General features: G+C 39.3%; 1 protein-coding gene across 3 annotated transcripts in view; it reads right to left on the bottom strand.

The window, feature by feature from the left end:
• The window catches only part of ascc3 (activating signal cointegrator 1 complex subunit 3), a 368,707-nt gene that overhangs the window by 277,041 nt on the left and 64,718 nt on the right, over positions 1-26,948 (bottom strand). For all 3 annotated transcript variants that reach the window (XM_008432855.1, XM_008432856.2, XM_008432857.2), the window contains 2 exons: positions 25,985-26,120; positions 21,303-21,428 (listed from right to left, as the gene is read on the bottom strand). In XM_008432855.1, the coding sequence (XP_008431077.1) occupies positions 21,303-21,428; positions 25,985-26,120 (262 nt within the window). The remainder of the gene's footprint in view (positions 1-21,302; positions 21,429-25,984; positions 26,121-26,948) is intronic.

Consider the following 26,948-nt stretch of genomic DNA (forward strand, 5'->3'; position numbering starts at 1 on the left):
CGGCTACAAGAGATCTTTCATTACATGTTTATTCTTCAAAGACAATAAGTCTTTGAAGAATTAATGAGTCACGGCAACATTTAATTTCCCTTTGGGATAATAACGTATTTTTAAATTTGAATTTGAATCATGTAGGGCCAGCTCAAGGTTATATGAGGCCTGGAGCAGAATTTGACTTAGGGGCCCATCTTCCTGCTAAGAACATCAGCACCACTAACAACATTTCAACATGTATTTAGTAAATTCTGGGAGAAGGGGTAGTTTAACTGAAAAAGCAATCAGTCATAATTGGAGCTCACTGAGATATATTTGTGAACAAACACAGTTCAAACACAAAGATTTAACTCACATCATCAGATTCTAACTGTGGTAAAAAAAAAACAATCTAACTTTGAATATTGTTCGTTGAACTTTTACAAAGTAAACTTGCCAGCTCCTTAAAATCTTAAATTTAAATATTAAACAATTTCAAATCTTTTACTTTAAAATCATTAAATCAAATTTAGCAGCACTGATATTCTCAATGAACAATTGTGAAAGTTCTATGTCCGAGGTCTGTGTTAAAATATTAGTATTTATGGGGTGCCCTGAAGGGCCTTCTGGAGCTGCTGACTTAATTTGGATTAAACAGAAGTGCAAATAATTGATATTCATTAGGCCCGAGCAGTAAAACGCTGCGGAGGCCTATTGTAATTGCAGAATTTCTTATTATTTTTTCGAAAAATGTCTCCCAACTAAAATTTGTGGATTCTAGTGGAATCGCAAATGGATTTAGCTAAACTGCTCTACAGCGCCCCCTAATGTGAGATATGACAAACCGTAGGTTCAAGATATCTGAAATTTGGTACACATGTTTTAATTTTATTTTTTGAATGTTGTTTGACTGTTGTTTTTAAGACTCTATAGTTGTGGGTTTAAATAGCATTTCACTGGTGATGTCTTCCCATAACATAAATTACCCAGTAATGTTTTTACATTTCCTGTCAACTTACCATCTTTTTAAACAAAATCATGGTGGACCACCGGTGGACCTGTCGGTAGACCCCCTTGGCTTCCCGACCACCCGGTTTAGCAAGTTTTCTGGAGGAAACAGTGGTAATCCTTAGAAAAATGTTTAGTACAATTTGAGAGAACCCAACACATTGACCTAAAAATCGCACTGACCTAAAAATCTCAAACGCTTTTAACATCAGATTTGTGATTTTGTTCAGCAAGTCCAAGATAGCACCCACCCCCATGTGTGTGCCATGGAGAGGCCACATCAAAACTGAATTAGGAAATGCAATCAAGATGTATTAATTATAAATAGAGGCATGTTAAGTTGTGCCACATCTTTGCAGCATAGTGCTTATTACACTGCCTTTTGCACATCACAGTAGAGGGCAAGCTGTCAACAGTGTGGAGAATCACAGGATGCTGGCAGATCAGACTTGAACGACAGCAGAAGCCAACCAAACCTTTAACCATAAGCTGAGGGTAAAGAGCTTCTTACTAAAGCTTTTTCCCACTAAAAAGCTCTAGTGAGAAGCTCTTTACCTGGCACAGTTATCTCCATCATACCAACATTAGAATTATGGACACAAGACAAAATAAACACAGAGGCCAAACTCAGAATAACTGCACTCTGCCAGTTATAGTTATCAATTATGGAAAAGCAATTGATGTTAAACTTGAATAACTGGCATAGACCAGATATTCTCTCAATATCAGAACTCCACCTGAGACTCAGCCACCTGAGACTCAGCCGCCCGAGCTCCCCGAGTCCGCTGCCGGTGAGCAGCCGCCTGAGCTCCCCGAGTCTGCTGCCAGTGAGCAGCTTCCCAAGCTCCCTGAGTGCGCTCCCGGTGAGCAGCCACCCGAGCCTTCAGCCGGCCGTCTTGCCGGTCCTCCAGAGCCTTCAGCCGGCCGTCTTGCCGGTCCTCCAGAGCCTTCGAGACTCCGCTTCCTGCACCGGCGTCGCCCGCCGGACTGTCCACGGCAGGTGGACAGTCTGACCGTGCTTTTTTTTTTTGGACTCAGTGATTCTGTTTTTTTGTTTTGTTTTGTTTTAGCTGCCCTTGAGGGGGGGTATTGTTGTGATCTGTGTTTTTATTTTGAGGTTTTTCTGTGTTTATTAGCCTGTTCCCCTGTGAGTCTGTCTTCCCTGTTGATTGTTCCCAGCTGTGTCTCGTTTCTTTGATTACCCTCCAAGTGTACAGTATTTAGTCCCACCTGTTGTCTTTGTCTCTTGTCAGATACTCGTTGTGATACTGTTGTCATTAAAATCATCATCTTCATCTTCATCCTGGCCTCCCTGCGTCTTACCTCACCACTCAACTAGCACTAATCATGACACTTGTCCCATGTGGGGTCAGGAGGGGTGCTGGTGCCTATCTTCAGTGAATGTTTCGGGCGAGACTACCTATTCATTATTAAGTTAAATATAATTTAAGAATTTAGTGCAACTTTTTTTCAGGTTAACCTAGAAAATGAACTGCTATTGTTACAAGTTAATTTGAAAAACTACAGAAAAGTAATTGTTATTGATACTCAAATATGAAAAATTTGACTGATATTGATATCCAATAGTAACATCCAATAGTAAATATCCGATAGTTTTGTTGGGTTTACCAATGTTTTATTTTTTTTAAAAATGTATCCGATTACTTGATTAATCGTAAGAATACTCGATTACAAAAATATTTGTTTACAACAGCCCTAATATTTTAGCATTCAAACAAATTGTCTAATCCATGTCTGCTGCTTTTTTGTGAGTGTGTACATGGAGTGGCTAGAGAGCATACAGCCAGTACTCTGCAGCAGAAATGAGAGATGTTTTTTTCATACAAGTTAAAATAATTTAATCCAACTGTTTTGACATTAGAATCAGAATAACAGCACTTTATTAATTCCCATGGAAAATTCTTGTGTTACAGATGCAGCAATTATAAGAGCATGAAAAGGAATAAAAAATAAAAACAGCAAAACTCACTACAGATATGAAAGAAAAATATACCTATGGAAAATAGTAAAAGTCTAACTAGACTATCTACTTGGGGTGCACCAACTTATCGGCCAGCTGATTTATCGGTGCCGATTTTCTTAATGTTGGGAGACCGGTGTCAGAGTCTGGTCCGCATTGCCGGCAGTAAGTCGGGCTCATTTCCAGTGAGAGTTGGACTCCGCCAAGGCTGCCCTTTGTCACCGATTCTGTTCATTACTTTCATGGACAGAATTTCTAAGCGCAGCCGAGGTGTTGAAGGGATCCGTCTTAGTGGCCTTAGGATCGCATCTCTGCTTTTTGCAGATGATGTGGTCCTGTTGGCTTCATCAGATCGTGATCTGCAGCTCTCGCTGGAGCGGTTCGCGGCCGAGTGTGAAGCGGCCGGGATGAGGCTCAGTGCCTCCAAATCCGAGGCCATGGTCTTGAGCCGGAAAAGGGTAGAGCGCCTTCTCCAGGTCAGGGGTGTCGTCCTGCCTCAAGTGGAGGAATTTAAGTACCTGGGGATCTTGTTCACGAATGAGCAGAGGCGGTTCTAGCGGGGTGGCAGTTGCCACCCCAAACGAGAGCCTCGCCACTCCTGTTGCCACCCAAGCTAGTAACAATGAATTCAATAAATAGTTATGGCAAATTGGACATTAAGCGCATGAAGCTCTTTTTTCCCCGACAACATTGAATGCAACACAATGTAAGCTGACAACCACTGCTGAGTAGCGGGAAGTKCGAGAGAAGAACAGAGCGCGAGGCAGCAGCATTGATACATGTATATGTTACTGGACTGGACATTATGTGATTTATCGTAAGTCACACATGCGCCATTGCTGTCCATTGAGTCAGGAATATTGTTGGTCAGGAACATACTACAATCACACAAATAATCAGAACAACGGACACAATGTTTAGCAGTTAATTCAACCATAGATAAGGCTTCAGATTTCACAGGTGAGGAAAACGTTTTAATTTAGGAGAAAACATTGAACAAGTGAGCAGTGGGTCAGTTATACTAGCCTAACTGTTAGCCTGCTACTGACTTTGATAACCTTAGCATGTGCTGCGCAGTTCAGTGTGTTTTGGTTCTATTAGCACTAAAACAGGTCAACSCRCCCACCACGTCATCAGTAGAGCAGCTGTTTAAATCAGCTAATCAACCACCGCTGTGCTCAGGCGAAAACTTATTAATAATCATAATATAGACATTAAGCCTGACAGCATAATGTAACAGACTGGATGTTCTGTTTTAGTGTTTTTGTGTGGGAAATGTTTGTTTTTTGGTGTTGATTCCCCTGATCGGTAATCTCTGCTCTATCTGCTCCGTGAGCTGTTTGTCGGTCGCCATGGCAACGGGTCCGCGTAAAGCGACACAGAGCATGAAAGGGCAGAATAAAAGTTGTTGGAGCTATCTTTTCTTTATTTCTTTATCCATTTGAATTTTGTTACTTTATTCTTAAATTTCTATTTTTTGTATTATTTACAGAGTTTATTTGTAGGTTGATAGTTGTTGATTTTTTTTGTTTGTTTTCTTATTTTCTTATTTATTTTCTAAATTTATACAGGAAGTAATGTGGGTCAGTCCACTTTCTATAAGTCCAGGGGCCTGGAGAAGGACCAGCMRGCATTTGGGTTTGGGGCCGATGGTTTTTAAGAGTGGTAGCATGAGAACAAATGAAGGTTTGATGTCTGTAATTGTTTGGTGAAAGAGGAAAATAAATCACCAAGAACAATCAATAAGTTTAGACATTGAACCTTGTTTTGCCTGTGTCTAGAATCATGACCCCAGTGCCTTGGTAGTGACTTGGTGGAACTTTTATTAGATGTTTGGCTTTGTGAACAGTCAGAAGTGGTTCTGTTTGGTTCTTCACCTGTTTATCAGCTTTATTGTACCTTTATTGTGGCGCCACTGCAATTCCTAAAACAAGCGACAAAAACTGAGCTAATTCCCTGTGTTCTAAAAACATGGTGATATTTATAACAGTCGTCAAACTACGGCTCCTACAGCATATTTAAAATAAAATGATTGACCAATATAAGTAGATATTTGTCCTTTCTTGTATCTTGACAGAACTAACAGAAACTAAACTGTTTATAGATTTGTATCATGGAGAATTTATCAAACATCAGTTTTCTAATCTTTATTTTAAGTCGTATTTAATAGGTATATCTAATAACAAATGATGGCRCTACTAATATTTTTGTGACAGATTTYTCCTTGTCCTGTATTGGGATAAAATGGTTTTCTGGACACAATACATGTCAATTGATATGCATATCAGTAATGCATTTAAATTAGCAGGAGTACGAAAGATGTGAAAATAATTAACTATACTACATTAAGAAATCGTATTTAAGCCTTGGTGCTACATGAAGCTCATTTTGAAACGATGCAAGTTAAAAACAATATTATATATATATATATATATACACTGCCACCCCTGGAAAAGTCCCTGCCACTCTCTTACCACCCCATAAATATTTTTCTAGATCCGCCCCTGCGAATGAGGGAAGAAGGGAGCGGGAGATCGACAGGCGGATTGGGGCAGCGTCTGCCGTGAAGCGGGCGCTGTACCGGTCCGTCGTGGTGAAGAGAGAACTGAGTCAAAAAGCGAAGCTCTCGATTTACTGGTTGATCTACGTTCCCACCCTCATCTATGGTCATGAGCTTTGGGTCATGACCAAAAGAACAAGATCACGAATAAAAGTGGCCGAAATGGGTTTCCTCCGCAGGGTGGCTGGGCTCTCCCTTAGAGATAGGGTAAGAAGCTCAGTCATCTGGGAGGGACCCAGAGTAGAGAGATGGTGTATTGCACTACTTAAAACAGGCTTAAATAATGTTTCATTATTAAAGGAAACATTATTTCCTTAAATAATGTTTAAGGAAATAATGATCTGACATCTTGCTGATATCTTGCTGTCTATAAGTGCAGCAAGACATCTTGCTGCACTTATAGGCAGCAAGATGTCTTGCTGAAGAAGCATCTTTAGCAAGATGTCTTGCATCTTATAGACAGCAAGATATCAGCAAGATGTCAGATCATGATTTCTTGGTTAATGTTAAGTTGTCATAAAGCCAATTCTGTCTAGGTTAATGACAAGTTGTCATAACGAAGACATTTTTGTCTAGATTGTCAAGTTGTCATAACAAAGACATTTTGAATAATGTCAACTTTGTATTAAACGTGTCATGATTTACCGAATGACACTTTATGACAACAGTCATAAATACTCAGAAGACTTTAGTTCATGACAGATGTTATGTCATGTTTATGACAGTCAGTCTTATTGACACCCCTTCAAATAAAGTGTTACCAATTTACTTATACACTGTTGTGTTTCAAGACCTCTTTAGCATAATAGATAGACTGATAGTATGATCAGAGATCTCAACAAATTACACAAGCCTGCTGGTGGTGGAGAGAGGCAGACAGGAACAAAGATCAGTTTAGGGAATAAATTCAGATGAATGAATTTTCTGTTTAAAATAGACTATCCATAAAAATCTGTCAAAAAGAGCTATAATACTAAAACGTTTGAGTGTGAGTGGGAGGTAAGAGTCATTCATTACTTATGCCTTTCATTTAACCCACGCACATTATGGCTCTCCAGTAGCTGCTAAAAAGCAAAGCTTTCTACATTTCTTAATCCCTCAACCCCTTCAGACCATTTCTGTGAGCATGTGGCATTTCTCAGAGCAAGTTAGAAGCCTGAGTAGATTCTGTTCAATAAGAAGCCCAGTCTATAGGGTGTGCATCTGTTTTTCAGTGTTACTATTTTTGAGTCATCAAAAAGTAAGTAAAGCTTGTAGTTGATGCAAATGCAGAATACATCAGATCCACTACAGAATGGCATTTGCTCTCACTCACAACACACTCAGTAACAGATCTATTGAATGAATTAGGAAGGCTTTTACCACAGTGGCAAGAGCAGGATGCCTGCATTATGATTCATTAGTTAAAAAGCACCCTAATAAATTCACCCCTTTTAATGTTTTGCAGTCCTATTAAAGGTATGCTGAGGCTTGTGTAACCCTGTTTTCCATTACAGCTTTCAATAAATGACAGTCAGCACTCCGTCTAAACACCAAGGAGGGGAAAACATCAGACTTTCCAAACTGCCCTTCAAAACCATTCTAATAAAAGCCAAAGACTTATTAGGCATTGTGTGCTGCCGTTTCAGAGAAGTGAAGCACTTTGTCCCAGAGTTGGCAGGCTTAAGTTAATGAACGAAGTTGCTACTTGACTTCAAATAATTTCCACTGCTCAGCAGAAGAGTTTGCATATCAATTTACACCAGTTTCCCAGGACCATCCAAACACAACTGACTGAGAAGAAACTCAAACAGGTCCTGTTTGAGTAGTTATAAGCCGTTTCTTCCCTCTGTTACCATGAGCAATGTTAGATTTGATGGCTCGCAAGACTGACAATTTAACTGAGCTGGCCAGGAGCCAGAAGGAGTACAGTGAATGCATCTTAATGTGCTTTACGGAGACATGGCTGCACCTAAACATTCCTAATGCCAATGCCTCCATCGAGGGCTATTGTAATGTTCGGGCTGGTAGGGACTGCACCGAGAGCAGTAAGCGGAAAGGAGGGGGGCTTGCCGTTCTAATAAACAACCGCTGGTGCAATCCTGCTCACTTAAAGGTCCAGGAGCTTTCACCCCTGTGACTCAGCTGTGGTTGGTCGTATCAGAGAGAGTAATGAGACTGAGTACAGGGCTGCTATAGGCAACTTTGTCACATGGTGTGGGCTGAACCACCAGCTCAATGCGACAAAGACCAAGAAACAGGTGGTGGATCTGAGGAGCAGGACCAGAATACCAGTGACCTCTGATTACCATTCAGGGGATCAGTGTGGAGATTATGGTTAATTATAAATATCTGGGACTCCACATTGACAAGAAACTGGACTGGGTCAAGAACAATGATGCCGTGTACAGGAAGGGCCAAAGTCACCTCTACTTTCTGAGGTGGCTGAGGTCCTTCAACATCTGCCAGACCTTGCTCAAGGAAGTTTTATGACTCTGTGGTTGCCAGTGCCATCCTGTATGCTGTGGTGTGCTGGGGCAGCAGGCTGAAGGCAGAGGACACCAACAGACTGAACAAACTGATCCGGAAGGCCAGCAACATTGTTGGAGTGGAACTAGACCAAAGTTTCTCAACCTTTTTTGGGCCGGCGCCCCCTTATCCATTATCCAGGTCCCTCACCGCCCCCCCCCCCATTAAAGAATTTGTAGGCTACTTTGCACTGACCATTATTTTATTATTAATATTACTATCACTATTATTGATGTTTTGATTTTTAAGGTTGTTTCTGTATTTGTCATCAAAAATAATTTCCCAGAGAACAAAAAAGCCATGGGAATAAAAATCATTTTTACAGGCGTCAACGAAAAATGCAATAAATGGACTTTCAACTTAAAATCGGTAGGCCTAACAACAGCCAATCAGAGTGGAAAAAAATATTCTTGTTTTGTGACATTTTCTGATGTTAGTTGTTAAATATTCCACAAAATGAGCAGACAAAAGATGTACAACAATGCCAGTTTAAACTTTGAACTATGTGCAAATCACTGTGCTCTGCAACATGGACAGAACTACAACTATACTGCTCAAAAAATAAAGGGAACACTTAAGTGTTCCCTTTATTAAGTGTTCACTTAAGTGAACACTTAAACACTTAAGTGTTTAAGTGTTCCCTTTATTTTTTTTGAGCAGTGTATATTAATCGTAACTCTTCAGCATTTCTGTCAGTTTCTGGTGGTGCAGCTCTGTGCTGCCTTCAGGAGAATGGGACATCCGAGTGTCATTCATAAAATTTCACCCACATGGCATTTACTGTGTAAATAAGAGCTTTCAGTGGAAAAACAAAAGTTCCAGATCTTTTTAATGCCATACAAATATGAGACAGGAACATGGATTATATCTTTATATAGACCTGTCTACTGATTTATAGATTAATAGTTTGACTGGCCAGAAATTACAAAGAACAAAGCTGGTTTTTAATCAAATCCTAATGAGTCAAATTGAAAGTGTCATGGAGTCATCAGCCTCATGACAATAACATTGACATGAAAAATAATATTGAAGAAATAAATATCCATCCATCCATCCATCCATCCATCCAATTTCTTTACACCCTTGTCCCTCAGTGGGGTCAGGAGGGTTGCTGGTGCCTATCTCTAGCTAACGTTTCGGGCGAGAGGCGGGGTTCACMCTGGACAGGTCGTCAGTCTGTCGCAGGGCAACACAAAGACACACAGGACAAACAACCATGCACACACACATTCACAGCTAGGGGCAATTTGGAGAGGCCAATCAACCTGACAATCACGTTTTTGGAAATCTAATCAACATAAATAATGATAAGCTCCTTATTACTGCTATCGTCTGTAAAATATATTTCTTCTTAGTACTAGATGTGGTCTCAACATGACAGTTCAACAATATTACCTTACCTTTTATCTAAAAACAATGTCTGTTTGTTCTTGCCATATAATCCACTGTATTAATTACTGCTCAAAAGGTCTTGCCATACCAGTTTATTCCTCTGTTTCACTTGATCTGCTCCTATAAGCTCTTGATTTTTCCACTGTTCAGTGCCAAATTCTCTGATTCTGATTCACATCTAGTTTGTTACTCCGTTCTATGTCCTGGTTCTCCTGTTTCTGAGTTTTTTCTCAACGTGCGCATTGCTTTTTCTGTTGTTTTTTTTTTTTACCCCTTATGGTGCGGAGTGGTCGGAGAACGTATCGATGGAGAAAAGGAGGCTGATGTAAACCTTTTAAAACAACGGAAACAATTCCAGTACACTGATGATTAAAATTCAAAAGTGCTGTGGTAATACCATTTCATACCGGATCATTTACAGCACCAATGTTATAACACTATAAAATGAACGCTCTCTGTGGTATCACCCATGGAGGGATTTCTTTATTTAATTTAGTTCATTTTTCTGAGGGATACAGAGTGAGGGTGTCGTGATTTTAGTCATTACATGTTTATAAGAGCGATATTCTGTTGTCCTTCCATGGAAGCGGGCAGCATCCAGACGGACAATAAAACACTTTTTGATAAAAGTTGATATAAGTTTCTGCTTTGACAGAAACATATCAAAAAGTTTCTTGCCAAAACATATGTACAAAAATCACCAGACAAGTGGATCACAGCAACGTCATCAGCCGGTGTAACGCTGAACTGATGTGGTGAAGCTACCAGTAGCAGGAGAACGGAGCTGTGCCAAGAAGCTACAGAAACACTGAAAAGAAGAGCTGCCATCGATAAGGTTGCAGCCAGGCATGCTTTAACTTTATACAATACAGTTTTAGCAAGTTGCTCAAAGTCTAAACATTTATTGTTGTGCATTTAAGAAGTAAAGTTAACCTTTGAGCAAATGCCCTCCAAAGGAATCGCAGGCCCCCCTTTGGTACCGCCCACGTTGAGAAACGCTAAGCTAAACTATCCAACAGTGGTGTCGGAGAGAAGGATCCTGTCAAAGATGAAATGCATCTTGGACAACGAGTCTCATCCACTTCATGAAGTGCGAGCTGGATAGAGAAGCACCTTCAGCTGGAGACTCATTTTACCCAAGTACACCACGCCAAGTACTGTGTCACAGAGCGACACAGGAAATCATTTCTGCCTGTAGTCATTAGACTTTACAATGCACAAGTCTGAGTAACTTAAATCTAAATTCCTCTGCACTCATTTACAGATAATTTATAGATTAACATATTTTCATGTGTATGCTTCATATTTATTTATTTATTTATATTCAGTCATTTTTAATGGATTACCCGTATTTCTCCTTGGGGATCAATATTGTATATTTTATTCTATTCTAAAAGGCCACACTAACCGTGTGTAACAGTGGTTGAGTTGATCCAGTCATATGAAGCCTGAAATAGCAATTACCTGCTGTAGAAAATGTGATGGCTTTTATTTTGTAGGGTTTGTGTTGCTCTTATTTTGACAGTCCAATGTCGTTGTCAGTTTAGGGGCATCAAGTTTTGATGAGTTATGTGGAACTTACTCTGTGTCGCACATTAAACTACCCAGTGGAAACAGTGTTCACATCAAACTGGTTTTCGTGTGTCACCGAGCTGTTGCAGTTTAAAGCAGGGGTTATGTGACTTCATATTGATTTAACGTCGACATCAACATAATAGTCAACATAGACTTGCCGCGGTGACATCACAGAAACGAAAGCGAAAATGCTTTATTAGCTATATTTACCTAAATATTGACATGTTGTATGATGCAGAATTAAACGAACAAAAATCAGAACATCATCCAAGACTTCTTTATCAGCAGTGAAGCAGAGAGGTGGTCCGATAAGTTCAGTGTGACATTTTTTACATTCACTGAATGTATCTTCATTCAGTGAATCTGAACTTCTAGTTTGCATTCATCTTTATGTTGAAAAAATGATGCTGTGGAAAAAGAATTTACACAATTCTCATTGTTGCTGGTCATTGAATAAATAACATTCATCCAAATGTAAATTTGTGTGTTCATAGATGAAACAAAAGGAACAACTAAAAATTCATTACTAGCCATTGATTTTGCTTTAGTCTGATTTCAGAAAAATCTTACATTGATGCATATGCTGATTTTTCTTTAATTCACATGCAAGCTCTTTCAACCTGTAGATAAGCCTTTCAACTTTTTGTACTGACTTACTTACCATATTGAGATAAATTAACACTTTTGCCCTGGTGTGCAGCAGAGCGTGCAGCAGAAAATCTTATGCAAACATCTGTCATGTAAAACTCTTTGCAGTTTCCATATTGCAACACAAGAAAAAGTCCTTGGGGGACAAGTTTGCCAACATGTTATCAACACAACAACTTCAATGATACTTAAAAAAACAAGCAATTGATAAGGTATAGTGAGTTATTAAGACTCACTGCACAGAATAAAAAATAAAAACATACGGAAGAGTCACAGCAATAAAAGCAGCACCATTCCTTTTCACACTTCAGATTCAGACTGCAGTTCTCAGGTGTATCACAGATTGTGACAGCTGACCCTAATGTCACCCAGACATAAATGGTAATCGTTTTTTGTTTATCCTTAACATTAGTTTAGATCAGTGACGTGCGGTCAGGGGAGGCAGGTGAGGCAGAGCCCCACCTGTCATCATGGAAAAATAATATATAATAATAAAATCATTTATATTGCTATTTTCACCCTGTGGTTTTTACTATAAAGCAGTGGTCCCCAACCTTTTTATTACCGCGGACCGGTCAAGACTTGGAAAATTTTGCTGCGGCCCAGGGGGCAGGGGGAGGCGGTGTTGGTGTTCCCGCTAAATCCTGAATATACCCAATTTGGGTTGTCTTGGAGTTTTTATCGCAACCTGTGGGGATTTTCCTGTCTGGGAACGAGAATACGACCTGCTGAATGTGACAGGTAGCCAATCAAAAAGCGCGGTGACGTAAGAACAGAGGAGAATCCCAAACAGCTGACATATCGCGCAACTGAGTCCGCTGGATATCGGAGATGTGTGGAAATGTTTATTATTAAATCTATTATTATGTTTTATATTATGTTTATTCAGTTAAAAATGTTAACTATGAAAAAACATATTCACCTTCAAATCATAGTGCAGCAAATATAGCGGCTGCTCCAGTCGTTTTTTATTCACCGCCTTTTCTTTTATCTCTTAAAATGACTCCACAAACTATCACTATTGCTTCTACATCGTCATCYGTGTTTGGTTATTCTAAATTCCCGCTATGTTGGGGGTTTTACTGAATTATCCTCTGGAATCAGGATGTTCGTGACTGGAATCGGTTCGTGTTGCTCCTGCCCTGGACACACAAACAGATCGAACCTGTTGTGCTTTTATCAGCTCTGTGGTCACAGAAGTTTGGAGAATCGGCYGACAATTCTTAAATTTTTCCGTCTAAACCAGACTTAAGACTCACAAGCTCTACTCATCTCCTCTCGACCGCAGCCCAAACGCTCTGACACTGGTCCCTATGGTAACGTTTATATACTCCTTCGAAATAAGATACAGATGTGCCACAAAAACGAACATTTTACTTTCGTGAAAATTTTAACTCATACTGACTAACGGGAGCCCTGAGCTTGTTTCTCTGCAACGAGACCTTCCGATCTGGGGGTGATGAGAGACAATGACACCCGAAGTGTTGCTTATATCCACAGCCTGCTTGGTCTCTATGTGGCAAAGCAGCTTGAAGCTTCATTGCCTCATTAGCAGCCGGTCGCCGCATGTTACGCAGAGCGGTTTGTAATGTGGAACTCACCTACCGGTCTGGGATAAATCCATTCTCCTGTCTCTTCTCTGGGCCTTTTCCCCTTAGCAAAGAAACTTTCCAAAGACATCTGATCTGTTTCTTACTCATTTTGCTGCTTGTGGCCTCAGTGTTGGCGAGCAAGTAACCGAGAGAATACGGTTAAAGGATTTTCAAAATAAAAGATCCTCCAGACTCAAATAATACATAAAACGGAAATATTTCACTATTTCTTGCGCGGCCCAGTACCAATTAGTCCACGGACCGGGGGTTGGGGACCACTGCTATAAAGTACCTATTTTTTACTTGGCTGAACCAATTCTGATTATTTTTTTCTTCAAAATCACTGGATTTTCGCATTTTCCCATTCAAATGCTCAGAAGCGAAGCCAGTGAGGCAGCAGCAAGCTGAGCCTCACCTGGGATTGCGCAACCTCTCGCTAACTGCACTGGCTGGCTGCCACTCTATGGGAGCAAGTTCCTCCAGTCTGTACGCCGCCAATAAAATGGCTAAAAACATTTAATATATGGACCGATTTTCCATCATCTAGCTTATGTCTATAATGTACAATGTTTTTTTTGTCACCAATTGTGTGTGTGTATCGTGTTTTGTGTGCGGAAGAGCAATCAGAAATGGCAGAGAACAGACTCGAGGTGAGGCAGGCAGSTCTTTTGCCTCACCGCTGGGGGCGCTCATGATCCCAGATATTGTGACTGCACAACTGCAGAGTAAGACACAGGGAACTAGCCCTGGAGCTAGCCACACAGTAAATAAGTAAAGTACAGCGATATATTTGTTTTCTTCTCTCTTCCGAAGTCAACATGAAAGACTACATTTCTACACTTAAACAGTTTTCTAAAGTGGATTTTCAATTGAAGCAGGAGATAATAACTAAAGCAGGGGTGTTCAATACGTCGGAAAGGTTTTGAGTCGATCTCGGCAGCAGGTGACAAACTGAACGCTGCCAGGACGCTGAGTCCAGCACTTCCTCCTCTGCAGGCTTGTCAAAAATATTCACTAAGATCCTAAACGTTTGTAGCTTCATTAAAAAAGAATAATTATAAAAAGTCAACGAAACACGTTAAAATTAATAATCTCAGTAATTATTGTTTCAACAAGGTGCGTTTCGGTTCCGAAACGCACTGAATTGCGCAAAACTTTGAAGAACCTGAATGAAGAAAAAAAAGCGACTCAAAGACGACTGACGAGCAAAGCAGGAGTTTAAATTAGCTACTCAACCACCGCTGTGTTCATGAGAGGCTTATTAATAATCGAGAAATAAATATCAAGCCTGGAAACCTGATATGTAACGGACTGAATGATGTGTTTTTAATATAATCTTTGCTCGGCTTAAGCGCAGGTGGTTGCCACTGCAACGGGTGTGCTTAAACGACAAAAAAAAAGAGAGACAGAGAGAGAGAGAGAGACAGAGAGAGAGAGAGAGAGAGAGAGAGAGAGAAAGAGGTTTTGAGTTGATCGTCTTTTCGGATTGTTTTACCTTTGTTTACCTTTGCTGTGGCTCATTACACCTGCTGTAGTTTCTGAACGTTCAATAAATGACAAACGTGGACTAACGACCTCGTTCGTTCGTGACTATACGTCACAACAAACATCAAATAGGACAAATATATCTAAGTTTTAACAAATTCTACCACGATAATTATGTGAAATTAAATTAATTATATCCCGACTTCAGAAGATTTGCTTTTACCCTTACTGGGCTCTTTGATTCCTCCTATCAGTCTGTAGTTTATCATATTGAGAAAAATCAAATTTCACATCTACCATGACTGATTGACACCTGCTGGCATCAAGTTTGCAACCTGCTTCTGACTGAGAAACCAGTAAGCTGCTCCCAGTGTCAGAATCTCACTGAGGAAGAAACTGGATTAGGTTTTCTGTCACTTTATTATTTCTGATATAACTGATGTATATTCGCATATAAAATAAGTCAATAGAGTTTAATTTGCTATTTTTATGTCTTTGTGTCATGATGTCGATCTCAGGCGGCTGGTGAAGAAAAAGTAGATCTTGGTCTCAAAAAGTTTGGGCACCCCTGAACTAAAGGAAGACCAACATCGGAGCTGAAAGTTTTGCTTCGAGAATTGTTTTGTAATTTTGTGCAGAATTAGGGGTGCATGGATTTCATTGATAAGTAAAGGTAAGACAGCAATAAGATGTTTTTGTTTAGTTTTTTAATAAAATATGCGTTTTGTGGGCTACAGTTTGTATGTCTAAGTAATTCAGTAAAGTAGAAGCGGTAGCTAATCTAGTCTTTTTATGTTAAATCCTAAAACGAAGTGGCATTGTTGTCAGTTGCTATGGCATTGAGTCAGCGTGTAGCTCTCATTACCTGTGGTGCAGATGTGATTAAACCATTCATTTATCAAGTTGGTAAGGCATCAGACACACAAAACACTCTATTAGACACACACACATACACACACACGCACACCAAAAAGCAGAATCCTTATTATGATGAGTGACGGGGTGAAGTGCAACAAAATGCTTTTATAGGTTCACAGGCGTTGTACTTTAGTGTCTTCATAAATAAAAGGCCAAACATAGAGATGAGGGACTGACCTTTAGTACAACTGCATCTTCACTAGTGATGTAGTACTGATGGATTACAAAACCCACTTCTGCAGACACAGTGGGAGCTGAACCATTAAAAGACAATGTTGTGTGTAGACTGTGCTGGAGTCCACCACAAAGGACCAGAGCAAGCTGAGCTGCAGCTTTTTTAGCATTCTCCCCTCCTATATAATATCTACAGAGATGCCAGGTAATTCTCCAGTAGGCTGGGAGGATGTATGTACCACTATGCATGTGGATTTGTCTGTCAAGGTGTCAGTCAGACTGGCAGGTCATTGTGTTACCTGACAGCTGGCTGATAGCTACAACACTTCTATTAAGAAAGAACATCACTCACTGGACACTGCAATCCCTGGTCTCTCCATTTACTGAGAGAGACCAGGTTTTTACTGAGAAAAAGGAAAACAGCAGCTAACAATATTCAGCTGCAACACTAAAATTAGTGTCAGGTGGAGTGAATGGCACTGATTTCATCTTTAAATGGAAGTTTTGCATTAGAAAATTGGTTGTGGTATGATAGTCGAAACAAAGGCTAACTAAGTATTAATGCTTGAAGTACTTTTATTATATCTTTTAAAACTGCACAAAACCAGAGAACTGTTAACGGTATAAGCTGTAACTACTTGTATTTCAGATGTAACCTCTGTGTGCCTTTTTGTTGATTTTTTCCTCCAAAGATTAAGCAGTACTACATGCTGGAACAGCTTGAACTGCCTGTGACTAAATGCCTAGAAAGGACAGCCCTACAACAACCTGTGAGGTTAAAATTTCTTCTGATCTATACAATCAATAAAGGAAGTTCTATTTTGCTAAAACTTTTCCATAGCTGCTATTTTTATGCATTGTTTCTGAAACAAGGCTGAGACTGATAGGACAACAAAACAGAAGCTCATAATGAATTTTAAAAAAATCTAGTCTTAAATATGGCATAGTGGGGTAAGATTTGACAGTCGCAGAGAAAAACAGATTGTGTTGTATGTTTAATCTGATGAAAGAGTTCAAACATTTTTAATGGAAAATGTCATTTATACATGCTATATTTTAACTTGTATCAATTAAAAATATAAAGTTCACTAAGAAGTTGAACTATAACAGATATTTCTGTAGAGGGCTGTTTTTAAAAATAAGACCTAGAAAAATACAGACAGACAGTCAGGAAGGACATAAGTAAAAGAAGGAAGGGACTAAGACATTCAGGAAAGGTACAAGGAAGAAATAACGGAAATACGGACAAATGTTACATAAAAGAAAAGGGAATAAATCCTAGAGATACAAATATTTATCCATACTACATATATTTTATTTACCCTTATCCAGATCTTGAAAATTCTAAAATTCCATAACAGTTTTCAAAGGTTATAGTTTCAAAACCACTAAACCTTTCAGTTGCACTGCTCAAACAATTTTAAGACCTTTTATTTGAATGCTTGAGTTACTTGACAAAGGATAACTGGGAACTATTATATAATTTTTGCTTGTTCTATAAACATATATATAAAAAATCAAAACAATAACATTATCAGAACAAAAATAAACTCAATGTGTTTATCTTTAGTCGCATTGATTACTGCAACAGTATCTTCACAGGTCTGCAGAACGCATCTGTATCAGCAGCATCTGATACAGAACACTGCTGCTCGCATTTTGACTAAGCAGGAAGATAGAGGACATCACACCATTTCTACAGTTCTTCCAAGGAGAAAATAGACTAACCCTAACCCTAACCCTAAAACACTGTTGTTTGTTTATAAATGACTGAACAGCTTAGCACCACAGCACATTAAAGATCTGCTGTTGCTGTATCAACCTTCCAGACCTTTTAGGTCTTCTGGTTCAGGTTTGCATCCCCAGAACCAGAACCAAACATGGAAAAGCAGCATTTAGTATGGAGTAAAAGTTGTTTCACAATTATTCAATCAAAAAGACCTAATCTCAAATTAAAAAAATAAAATTGTGATCAAAACTTTTGGAACTGTAATGATTTAACAAAAGAAATTGTTTAAAAATCTTTTTTTGGTTGCGCTTCTCAATTTTTGCTTCCAAATCTCACATGAACATCCTGGACAGGGCCTAAAGACAAACAATGCAAGACAATGTGTTAACCAACACACTTTTATCAAGTTTTAAGAGTTGAAAATATCAAATGTATCTGGAGGAAAATGTGCTAAAAATTGTTATGTAATGCCTTTGTGTGTGCATTAACTAGCATTGAAGCTAAAATGCATAGGTCCAAGTTAACCTGCACCACACATCAAGTGACTGTACAAACAGATTATTTACCAAGCACATAATCAGTGCTGTGGATGAGGGCAGGCAACGTAAATGAAAAAATAACCTGGTAGATCACAGAGCGAAGTAGGATATTCACATAATTTCTGTCTTTTTTAGTGGTAATTAGGGCTGTATAATTAAAACAATTCTACAATATGAATCGATATTTTTCCCCCTCGGAAGGTATAAATTTTTCATCTGCGAGTATCGATCCATTAGGGTCCATAGGCTATATGCGTCTTTTTCACGTCTGACCTGGCGTAGCAGCAAGACTCCGCCTCCCCCAGTCTCACTAATAACTTGTGCTTTAAAGAGCAGATTATAAACTACACACCAGTTTTTAAATTGTGTTAATAAGCCAAGTAAAAGTTATGCTAAAATAAGTAAACCATATTTTTCCAATGTCATGAGAAATGTCAAAAACCGTATTTTCCGGTGTGAAAGGGAATGAGCTTCCAAACGTAAAAAATGAAACGCAATATTAGATTCCTTTGTTTTTAGAAATCTCAAATCTTCAACAAATAATGATGGGCTGTATTTTGTTGCTAAGAAATGTAGTAAAGTTGCTCAAGTTACGGTGAAAGAGAAGCGGAACGGAGTAGCGGCGCGAACGGAGTAGCGGCAAAAGCAGTGAGATTGCAAAATTAATCCAAAGTTTGGATATTGGAGCAATCGGTGGCATCCACTTCATAATTTGTTTTTAGCTTAGTGGTTTCTGTTCTGTATATAAAGGATTACCTGAAGAATCAACGCGGAGCAGGCAGTGACGTTCTGTTTTGAGCAGGAAGACGAAGAGGGCAAACCCGCAGCCGGGTTTCCCCTCTTCTGCCCAGTGTGCAGTGTGCAGACTGTGCCCAGTCTGCACACTGGGCACAGTGAGGATTGCCATGGCGACGAAGGCAGATCGATCATTCTTATTAGTAACTGACAAAGAGTATCAGAGACTGAGAGAACGATGAGATCCTGGCAGTCTGAGAGGCAGCTACTCAGAGATCCAAGCAGGGGAATGGCAGCGCTGCGCAGCTGCCAGGACTCGATCACTATGGGGTGAGGCAGAGCCACTCCCCCAACAGCTAGTAGTAAACAGCTTACAGCTACGACTAACTCCGGGAGCCAAGGTAGAAAGGTCTTTTCTCCATAGTCCAAATGACTTTATTTTACCCCCCTATCCCAATCAGAGCCAGGTATTGTGTAGTTGATGCTTTTAATCAGTTTTCAGTTAATTCCAACTGAAAACTTATAAAATCCAAGTCTATGGAACTCAAAACATCACCAAATTCACTCTGTCCCTCTAAAACCTTTCAGAAAATCAAAAATGTGTATTGAAGCATTTCGATCGACAAATTTCGTGGTATATATTGTATTGTGAGCAGAATATCGTGTATCGTATAGTGAGATTATTGTATCATACACCCCTAGTGGTAATTATTGTGTATGTGTCTTGTATTTAGTTTTATTTCAAATTATATGTAATATGCCTTTTGCTGTGTTATGTTATGAAATTAAAATGGTGTTCTCCTATAATTACCTCTATACCTCTTCTTTGCTACATTTTTGTATTAATTTTAGTACCGTTAATGGGCATACCCTGTACTGTGTCTGCTAGTAGTTTAAACTGATTTCAGCTACATACTTTCAGAAGAATATTCAGATTTTGACATGCATTTTCTAAGTACTAAATATTTTACTTTACTCTTACTCAGTAACTTGTGTTTACACCTCTGTATTACACAAACTGTAGTTCTGAGGAAGAGCTGCGTCTTGAAGACAATACTCTGCCTACCCAGGTGTTTTGCACAACTGAATGGTTGCCACGGAGATTAAAGAATTTCTGAAGCATGCATTAAAGAATCAATGTATGTTTTTGATGAGGGAATACCATTATAACATGATGTAAAGCTCAAAAAGGTATATTTTATCTCAACACTTTTACCCTTCAAAATGTTAATACTACAACTCGATAAAACTACTGTTTTAACTCAAGTATATGATCCTGTGACAATCTCAAACTTTCTTTTGTCAACTGCACCAAGTGGGTCAGTATAATATGACTTACAGAACAAAAGATATAGGCTGAAGCAGCAAAGCAGCAGCCAAGCCGTTCTTGTTTTAAAAAATATCAGATTTAAAACCAATGCTGCAAAATTGAATATAATGGTCACTTAAATTCCTATAAACCTCAGCCAGATTTCTCTTCAAATTGTTCCTTCAAAGGTCTATTCTCCCTCCTCTAAAAGAAAACAATATGCCAGTAAGGTCATCAGCTCAGTGATTCTTTCTTGCCCCACCAGCTATCGGCACATACAGTAATTGTTCTTGGTTTATTTGTGTTTGTTGATTTCATAGCACTATCACAGAATCTGAGATAGTCAGGGTTCAAGTTTTAATACTATAAAGCAGTGGTCCCCAACCCCTTTTTATTACCGCGGACCGGTCAAGACTTGGAAATTTTGCTGCGGCCCCGGGGGGGAGGGGACGTGAACCGTCAGGTAAGGCCTCTGCATGTTGGTGTTCCCGCTAAATCCTGAATATACCCAATGGGGTATATGCGGACTTCCGTTTTAGCACTTCCGCATTTTTTTGCCACATAGAATGCTTCCGGTGCACAGGCAACAGTATGTTAAAAGTGGCTCCTCAGTCCTGCAGGACTATTAATGATGCCTATAGAATTATTCAGACGTCCTTAAACGCTGCAACAACAACAAAGGATTAAAGATGGATGTGTCAAAACTTCACAATAACTTTGAAGGTAAGTTAATAAATCGTTTTTATTCACCATAATGCCTCATATGTCTGACATAGCTAACAAGGACAAGCTTAGAAAGGTGCTATGTAAATGTTAAGTGTTTTGATTATCTGTGCATTGTGCAATCTACATATCTATGYTTTATAGATAAAGATATAGATAAACATATATAGATCTGTCTATATTGTGCCCAAGCTATCAGTCGAAGATGAAGTTAGCTTCCGAATGTAGCATCTAATTCGGAAAATAGCTAAAGGGTGATTACACTTCATTTTTCACTATCTTGAGCTTTTTTAATGTGTTGTATTTTAAAAACTACAACACCTGGACATTTCAAACCTAACTAGATTATTCTGTACTAACAGCAGAATAAATAAAACATTTGTGAAACCTTCTAATTGATTTGTGAAATTTGTAAAATGTCAATAGATTCCCTAACATTACAGATGAACTTACCTCATCCAGCTCAGAGATGTAGACTGGTCTCTCCTCAAAGCCAACAGGCATGGGTTCATTGTATGGGATCTCCACCTCTTCATATATCTTGTTGTTTTCTCTGTGGATACCCTCAGGCAACAGCAGCTAAATGTCAAAGACAGAACAAAATGTGAAAAACCCAATGAATGGCCTAGAAACTCAAAGTAATAATTTAAAAAGTTTGGAACAGCACTCAACAACATATTCACTAATAATTCAGACCAAAACATGATGTGATTCATGATAAAGTATTTTTAATCAGTGTTTTATTTGTTCTAATTTAATGTCAAGGCAGCTAGCTACATCAATTTCTTTAAATAAAATAGATCAGTTTTCCTTCACTCCAACATGAGCTTGACCATTGCTATCTGCAGCTTTTTTTCTGCAGGTTCTTGTTGAAAATAAACATCTGTGTAGAAAATTATAACTTTAATACATGGTCATCATGACAAATTACTAAGGTGTGATATCTTAGGTTATGTTGTGAAAAAAGGTTCAGACTTGGTGGAAGTCATCTCCAATAGACATTTTACTCTTAGCCTCTTAAAGAGGTTTTGATCTGCAGTTGCATTTTTAACTACCCACAGATATTACAACAGAGTGAGATGATCATAGTGGGAATATTACAGTGGGTTTAAAGCTGACACTTGCAAAGCTCTGGATGTGGAAAATCTTGTGATACAAGATATTGCTATATTAGATAGGGACAATTTTCTTTTTTGTTTACATTTATTCACCAAAGGTCTGAATGAAGAAAAGTAAAATATCCTGAAGTGAGTACAGCCCAGGATCCACAGAACATCTATTGGTTTTTATGGAATGCATTAAGAGCGAAAAAACTGAAGAACAAAAGAAAATAAATAATAAAAGAATATCTATAAATCAGTTTGGCCTTAAACAGGCATGTGTGTTGTGTGGTAGACTTTAGGTCTCCCACAAATTAACATATCCAACCTTAAAATTTAATTCAACCTTAAAATTTAATTTTTAAGAAATATTCTGTGAATCAGGGTTTTCCTCAGTGTATGCTAGGGAGGAGACAAGTAAAGTAAGGCAGTAGTAAGGAGAGATAGATGTTTTAATACACCAGTAACAGTGATACCTACCTCAGTAAAAGTTTTAAAAATCCACCACTGTTTTCTTCTGGTTTGATTGATAGACCCAACCACCAGATCATGTCTGCATGTTTAGAGTTAACAATATTCACCCCACTGTTGCCAACTCGGTGACTTTCTTGCTATATTTACCAACATTTCAAACAGGAAAAATTGGTATCGGCCAAAATCGGAATCAGAAGGAGATCAGTAATCAGCAATGTGAAAGAAAACTGCAAATGCTGCACTCCTATCCTACATATGCTTGCATTTATATGCAGTTCATCATATTTTCTGAGAATCCTGCACCAAGTTAGGTATCAACTAGTTTAAAAGCCACACCGCTTGCTTGGCTTGCACAAGCTAAATGCAAACCCCAAGTATGATTTAAGAATATCAGCATAGGTATCTTGGAGAACAAATAATAATGTGTGGAAAGTGTCTTTCCGTCTCACACACATTCTATACATGCTCTGGCAAACTTGGCTCTGTGTCTGGCACTTGCAACTCAGTAAATTTAGTGGCCTAAATGAGCCATACCAATCAATCAAAGACGGATCTTTTTCATTCAGGGTATTCTTTGTAAACAGTGATGTCAGTAACGTTACTCTGTAATGCGTTACTGATGTCGGACTGCTTTTTTCAGTAATGAGTAATCTAACGCGTTACAATTTCAAATCCAGTAATCGGATTAAAGTTACCCAAATCATTTTGCATTACTGCGGGTTATTATTTTCTTTTTAAATGTAATTTTATTTCCTCTACGCATCTTGGGGATTGACCACCGTTTCTATACGACAGCAGCAGCAGATCACCATGAAAGAAATGTAAACTGGAGGGAGGAGAGAGATGCACATTTTGTTGCTGGAAAAACAGGAACTATTTTGAGTTTCTGTCGAACAGTCCAATTATTAAAATCAGTTTTGGGCTTTTTATTTTCTGAAGTCGCTTGCAAATTTAATGAGTCATGGGCTGCGCTTTTTTGAACATGAAGTTGCTCTTTTTATTGCTTTTTCAAAGCAAGCAAAAAAGAATGGTTTCCATTACTATATACACTTTATTAGGTACACCTGTCCAACTGCTCATTAACACAAATGTCAATCAGTTAATCACATGGCAGCAATTCAATGCATTCAGCAGATGGCCAAGACAATCTGCTGCAGTTCAAACCAAGCATTAAAATGGGGAAGAAAGGTGATTTAAGTCAGTCCCCAACCCCCGGGCTGTGGACCGGTACCAGTCCGTAGACCAATTGGTACCGGGCCACACAAGAAATAATTAAATATTTCTGTTTTATGTATTATCCGAGTCTGGAGGATCTTCTATTTTGAAAATCCTTTAACCAGATTCTCTTGGTTATGCCAACACTGAGCCCACAAGCAGTAAAATGAGTAAGGAACAGGTCAGATGTCTTTGGAAAGTTTCTTTACGAAGAGGGAAAGGCCCAGCGAAGAGACAGCATAAGGGATTTATCCCAGTAGGTGACTCCCACATTCCAAGCTCGCTCTGCATGATATGCAACGATCAGCTGGATAATGAGGCAATAAAGCCTTCAAACTGCTTCGCCACGCAGAGACCAAGCACCCTGTGCTTAAGCAACACACTTCGGGTGTCATTGTCTCCCATCACTCCCAGATGGGACCGTCTCGTTGCAGAGAAACAAGCTCAGGGCTCCTATTAATTTGTCGTTATCATTTGTTAAAATTCTCATCAAAGTAAAATGTTCGTTTTTGTGGCGCATCTGCATCTTATTTTGAAAGAATGTTTAAACGTTACCATTGCGACCAGAGTAAGAGATTGTGAGGGCAGTGGTCGAGACGAGACAAAAGGAATACAGCTCGAGTCTTAAGTCTGGTTCACACGGCACGATTTAAGAATTGTCGGCTGATTTTCCAAACCTCTGTGACCACACACGAGCTGATAAAAGTACAACAGGTTCGATCGATTCGTGTGTGGTGTATTGCTGCTGCCTTGTGTCCAGCCACATGACAGGGGCCACACACCACACACTCTTGTGTTGTTCGTGTGTGAACCGATTTCACTCATGAACATCCCGATTCCAGAAGAAAATCCCATAAAACCTCAACATACCATACGTGAATTTAAAGTAAACAAACACGGATGACGATGTATAAGCAATACTGATAGTTTGTGGACTCATTTTAAGCGAGCTTATGTCAGAGTTGAGCCCTGACTGAATGAACAGCCTTATCATTATAACTATGTTATGTCAGGTTAATGATAGCTGAAAAGTTACCCGGTTTATCAACTGCGGTACCAGTTTAGCTCCAGTTCCTCTCCGTATAATTTCTGCTTAAATTCTTTGTACGAAATGCTCAATAAACATTCATGCTGTTTCCACATATCATTTCCGATGTCCACCGGACTCTTGGTTACGCGATGTCAGCTGTTTGGATTCCTCTCCGTGCTTCCGTCACTGCGCTTTCTGATTCAACAGGCTGCATTCTCACTCCCAGTCAGGGAAAACTCCACATGCTGCGATAGTCAGGCCAAGACAAACCAATATGTTGAATATGCCCGATTGGAGCGTCTGGACATAACACACTACACAGGCAGGTTGATCGATTACGATTATTGCAAGCGACAATCTTAGTACTAGAAACGTTTGAAGATTGTCGTATGGGGAAAAAGCGAGGCAAAACCTTTAAAATCGTGCCATATGAACTAGGCTTTACTGGGCACATCAACATGCAGAAGCCTTGTCTGATGGTTAAATAAAATCCTCCCAGTAAATTGGACATTATGCTGATAACACTTAGCTTTCGTCAACGACTCAGGCGGATGTGTGAGCACTGTACAACGCAAATAATAACCCGACTGGCTAAATAATAAAAGAAAATGTATATGCTTCAAGGCAGATACATTTTCCTTTAAGAATTTTAATAATTGAGGTACTCAAATCATTTCAGCCCTATACCTGAATATTGTTGCTGACCATGTCTTTATGACCACACTGTACTTATCTCCTGATGGCTACCTTAAGCAGGATAACATGCCATGTCATAAAGCGTGAATCATCTCAGGATGGTTTCTTGAACACGACAATGAGTTCACTGAACTCAAATGGCCTCCACAGTCATCAGATCCCAATCCAGTAGAGAACCTTTGGGATGTGGTGGAACGGGAGATTCACATCATGGATGTGCAGCCGACAAATCTGCAGAAACTTCCTGACGCTATCATGTCAATATGGACCAGACTCTCTGAAAAATATTTCCAGTACCTTGTTGGATCCATGCCACGAAGGATTAAGGCAGTTCTGAAGGCAAAAGAGGGTCCAACCCAAAGTGTACCTAATAAAGTGGCCAGTGAGTGTAATTTCCTAGTCTTACTGATCTAACATTTTTTAAACAAAAACAGAGTGGGCCCTTTGTGGAATGCCCTAGTAGTGCAAGTAACAACGCATTGTGAACATTTTTTTTTATGTTGTTTTAAACTGCTACAGTCACGTAACAATTGTCTAGATGTCTGACTAGCTTATTAGTATTTGCCTTTTTTAGGATATATTCATTTTTCAAAAAGTTAATAGTTATATGAATTACTCACCCTGGCTCCTCCAACAAATGCAGGTGCTTTTGTTGCTTCTGCATAGCTGTCATATACATTTGGATAACGAATTCTTTCATAAACTCTTTCCCTGTTTAGGAGAGGTTCATAACGTGCGTTCAGCAGGGCATGCTCTCTGTAAGAGAAAGATGGGGTAAAAAGTTATAATTTTACACTAAACATTGGAACAGGACAACAAAAAGAACTACTAAAAACCTAAGACTGATGATACTTGGCATAAGACATTTTTTATTTGTCATTATGTTTCTAGAACATAATGAAATTGGAGTACTACCTTCAGTGATAAATAAGTAAATAAAGTTTCATTCAGTCCATAGGGTACAGCATAAGGGTGTGGATGTGTCTGCAGGTGGCAGAGAGAATGTAAGGTGGACGATAGATTTCACAGTTTTTGGGGAAAAACCTGGGTAACACTTTATTTTACGGGGTGTGAATAAGACTGACATGACACTGTCATAAACATGACATAACACCTGTCATGAACATGAACGAGTCTTTATGTCTATGACAGTTTTCATGAAGTGTCATTCGGTAAATAATGACACTTTTAATGCAAGGTTGCTCTAAAAGTTGCATTGAAAGTCCATTAAAAGTGCCAACATTGCATTAAATTGTCATTTACAAAATCATGCAAAGCTGGCACTTTCAATGAACTTTTAAAGCAACTTTCACACTCTTAAGCCACCCTGGTAAGGTCTATTCAGGGGTCCTGGAGAGGAGAATCCATCGGATAGTCGAACCTCGGATTCAGGAAGAGCAGTGTGGTTTTYGTCCTGGTCGTGGAACACTGGACCAGCTCTACACCCTCAGCAGGGTCCTGGAGGGTGCATGGGAGTTCGCCCAACCAGCCTACATGTGTTTTGTGGACTTGGAGAAGGCGTTTGACCGGGCCCTTTGATACGGGCTGTCAGGTCCCTGTATGACCAGTGTCAGAGTCTGGTCC

Source organism: Poecilia reticulata, linkage group LG16 (assembly GCF_000633615.1).
Source record: "Poecilia reticulata strain Guanapo linkage group LG16, Guppy_female_1.0+MT, whole genome shotgun sequence".
NCBI lineage: Eukaryota > Metazoa > Chordata > Actinopteri > Cyprinodontiformes > Poeciliidae > Poecilia > Poecilia reticulata.